We start from the raw sequence: 4,198 nt of genomic DNA on the forward strand, positions 1-4,198 counted from the left end.
AGGCCCCCTTGCTCTCTAGCCGACCTCAGGCGAGTCTGGGAGGCCAGGGGCAGCTGGACCAGCCTCTCGTGTCAGGTTCCATCCCTTCGAGCAAGATTTAAGACACAAACGAGGTCAAATGTCGTAAATCTTTGGGGGAAAGAGAGAAAGCAGCTATAGGAAAGGAAGGAAGGAAAGATGGGAGATTAAGCAAGAGGTCGGACAGAGAGCGCAGACAGTCACCACTATGGATCCATGGCGTCCCGGGTGTCTGTGCTTCTGGGGTCTTCGGTGGTGGGTGATCACACACAGGGGTTGGTGGTCGTACAGGGTCTTCAGTGATCTCACAGGGTCGGTGATCGCACACGGGGGTCTGAGACGGTGGCCTTTTATAGGCTGCGTGCCGAAGGCACACACTTGCACAGACTGCCCTCAGCAACAACTTCACGCTTGCGCCGTGCAGCGTCCATCTCCCATCTCCAGGCTCCCCTCCCATGCCTGGGGTCTCATGCACCAACCACGTGCACATGCCCACAGCCTGTTGCTGCCACCGGATAGGATGTTACCATGGCCCTGCTGCTGTCCTTGTGGCTGTGTGGGCAGGGGGCAGCCTGCACAATTGCCCTGCAGGATCCTGTTAGCTTCACGTGTCCAGCCCTTCTGTCCCTCAGACCTGGCTCTCATGTGGCATAGAAGGTCAGTTGTCAATTGATTAACACTATGGAGGTTTTGCTCAAGCCCTGGGAGCTGGAGACCTTCTAACTCTGGAATAAAGACCTCAAGTGTGCAAGGAAAACATTTTGGAATGTGATGAAACAGTTGGTGGCTTTTTTAGTACTATTTGCAATTAGAGGTTTTACAAAATAGTAAAACAAACCTGGAATTAGACCCTAACATTGAATCGCGCCTTTGTTCTTCTGTGAACTCTGAGCCTTGTTCTCTGTTGTCCCGCTCCCCCTGCAGATCTTGGGAAATGTTTCCGAGTTCCAGCGAGTCGTCAACGTACTGCAGGAAGGGGTGGATTTTGATATTGATGTCAACGCGTCTGTCTTTGAAACTAACATTCGAGGTGAGGTGGGTTTTTCCTGTGGTGTTTATGCTGGATTACCTTCCTGCATGAGTCTCTGAACTGTGCACAGAGGTAACGCGAGGTAGCGCTCAGAGTGAATTTGTAACACGTAAACACAGAAAAAATCCCAAACAAATGTTGCTTTCGTCTTGTCTTTGCACATCACCTTTCTGCTTCCTGCCTCAACACAAACAGAAGTAAACGTGGCAGTTTCAGTATTCTGGTGCCAGGTTTTAACCTTTGGGATAAACGTCTTTTCCACTGAAACAGTACAAATTGTACACTATCTCTTTTACATACTGTTGTGGAATAGAGATTATTCATTTCTTGCTTTAGCGTCATAAAGTGAAACTTGTCTTTTTTCTTAAAAATCATGAAGGCCTTTGGAGTCTCGTGCCTGGTTGAACACCTAACTGCTTCAGTACTGTCCAACTAAAAGATACTGGCAGGAAACAAAACTGTTAGTTATGCTTTTTTTCTTTCTCCTTTCAAATATTGCTGAGCCAGTCTTTGCAGCACTAATTTCTCTCTGTGCATTTGTTACATGACAGTAGACAAGCCCGTGAAAAGGGCTAATAAATCCCTGCCTCTGTCAGTCACACTGGAATTCTTGCCTAGACATTTTTCTCCAAGGAATTTAAGAAAGTACGCTGTATTACTTTACACAAGACAAAGCTGTCTGGAAGAAATGAGACAGAATTCCTCTCATAGAGGTTTGTGTTCGTTCCCTTAGCTTTCTGATTGTCTGCAGGGCAGTGCAGGTGTAGTGGGGCAAGTAGGATCTGATGCTTCTAAAATAATGGAAGATAGAGATCTGCTACCCATTGCAAACAGACAGGAAGAAACAAACCAAGCGCTCTTCTTTTGTGGTATACTGAATTAGGCTGTTAAAGATGAGCCATCTCACTTTTCTTCTCCATAAACACTGTCTTTGCTTCATGATAAATACAAATAAATAGAACTGGTTTCATGTTTCATTCCTCTGCCACATCCTTTAATGGGATTCTTGCTGTGCACCTTCCAGTGGTGGGTGGTCTCCTCTCTGCTCACTTGCTGTCGAAGAAGGCTGGTGTCGAAGTAGAAGTGGGCTGGCCGTGCTCTGGACCTCTCCTCAGGATGGCAGAGGAAGCAGCTCGCAAGCTCCTGCCGGGTGAGAACTTGTCTGGTTTGTGTTGCTGTGCTGTAGTTTGTGAGGCGACTGGTGCATTTGGTGAAGATGGCACTGGCTGATGTGTAAACTCATAAACCAGTCCTGCATTCCCTGAGCTCAAAATAAGTTTGGCTTGCGGGGAAAATGTGGAGTGCATGACACCAGCTGTATATATGCATGCCAAGTGTTGTATGCGCTTAACACATCTGTTTCTTTGCTGCTTGCTGAGGGGAAATATATTTAATATAAATAATGAATAAAGCACAAGCTCGGTCTTTGCGCTTTGCTGCCCAGTGTGTTTAGTTCTATTTTGACTACCCTTCTTGTGCTGCTAAAGAAGTAGGGATGCAGTCTGCTGCTCTGGGCAAGGTGGAAGAGATCTGCAGTACCTTCTCGGGACTGTGTGTAGTTTGGGGTGCCCTCTCTGCCCCTCCCATGATCACAGTCTACTTCTCATTTCATTCTTTGCAGTTACTGCAATTGCTCCAGTCCCTCTTCTTGCCTGTGTGCAGTGGAATGCAAGGCACGTGTTTGCTTGACGGTCTGTCAATCGTAATGGTGAACACTCATGTGAATCCAAAATACTATGTTTCAGCTTTTCAGACCCCAACTGGGATGCCATATGGAACAGTGAACTTGCTGCATGGAGTAAACCCTGGGGAGACCCCAGTTACCTGTACTGCTGGAATTGGTACATTTATAGTGGAATTTGCCACTTTGAGCCACCTGACTGGTGACCCAGTGTTCGAGGATGTTGCCAGGAAGGCTTTGAAGGCACTATGGAAAAATCGCTCAGATATTGGGCTGGTGAGTGAGGAATGGACTTTGAATTTGCTGGCCTGCTTTTTGTATAGTTTTGTGCATGCAATTCTAACTGTAAAAAACAGTAAATGCAGAGGAGAAAGAATAACCAGAGAGAATAACTGGGCTGAAGTTGTGTGTCTGACATGGTTCTTGGACGCCTGCAGCACCCACACCTCTGCTTTAGTGGTGCAACCCAACGTTATACCTTTGTTCTGTTCCATAACAGATGTTGTTGGGAGACAAAAGCCTTCTACTGGGTATTGCAGTTTTTGTAACAGCAACTGTAACAGATTAAATAGCAGGTCTGTCTGATGCCTGCTGGGACAACGGCCTATGGAAGAGAGTAGAAGCATGGCAAGTGCACCAGGGTATAAGCAGCCCCTACAGCTTTGCTGTGTTAGCAATATCCAGAGCTAGAAGCTTTATCTCTGTGTTCACTACCTCCTGGTCAACCTTCAGTTAATTTCTATACCTGCTTTTTGGACCTGTGTGAGCTCCTAGTGTTGTGTATGTGAAGCAGAACAGATTTATTCATACGCTGTATGTAGAAGTGGTCCCTTTTGTTTGCTTTGGGATCTGTTCATTTTTGGTTTATGCCCCTAATCCTTGTTCAAGAAAGAAACTGAATAGCTGGGTTTTTTCATCATTGTTAAGCAAGACACAATTGTGTATTTTATTGTCCGTCAGCTGGGTTTGTTTCTAGGCTGAAGAGTCCCAGGTTTGAAGGATCTATTTAAATATTAGCACGGCAGCTGTCATGCCTTTGACATCCTTGGCCTCCATCTCTGTATCTGTACCTCTTCATCCTTTGCTACTATTTTGTAAGATTGTAATTAGGACCAGACACATCGTCTTGAGATTGTGCATTTTTACAGTAGCTTAATGGTGTTTTGTTTTGGCCAGTGCAGCATTTATACTGGAAGCATAAAATTCCAAAGTTGTATTTTCTACAGTTTGTACTTTTCTGATGCTGACAAATGTGTCTTGTAATGGAGAAAATGCTAGTTGGAATGGACATTGTGAATCTGTGAAATGGACGGTCTGAAAAAAGGAAAAGGACCTGGGCGTGTTGGTCGACAGGCGGCTGAATATGAGCCAGCAGTGTGCCCAGGTGGCCAAGAGGGCCAACGGCATCCTGGCTTGTATCAGGAATGGTGTGGCCAGCAGGAGCAGGGCAGTGACCGTGCCCCTGTCCT

The 4,198-nt window shown here is 46.2% G+C and overlaps 1 protein-coding gene across 1 annotated transcript in view; it reads left to right on the forward strand.

Annotated features, from left to right (window-relative positions):
- Nucleotides 1-234: 234 nt before the first annotated feature.
- LOC104124993 (ER degradation-enhancing alpha-mannosidase-like protein 2) overlaps nt 235-4,198 on the forward strand; it is a 10,215-nt gene continuing 6,251 nt past the window's right edge. Inside the window, exons 1-4 of the mRNA XM_009637386.2 lie at nt 235-277; nt 911-1,048; nt 2,073-2,198; nt 2,794-3,005. Of these exons, the coding sequence (XP_009635681.1) occupies nt 235-277; nt 911-1,048; nt 2,073-2,198; nt 2,794-3,005 (519 nt within the window). The remainder of the gene's footprint in view (nt 278-910; nt 1,049-2,072; nt 2,199-2,793; nt 3,006-4,198) is intronic.

This window comes from Egretta garzetta, unplaced genomic scaffold (genome assembly GCF_000687185.1).
Source record: "Egretta garzetta isolate BGI_Z169 unplaced genomic scaffold, ASM68718v1 scaffold24, whole genome shotgun sequence".
NCBI lineage: Eukaryota > Metazoa > Chordata > Aves > Pelecaniformes > Ardeidae > Egretta > Egretta garzetta.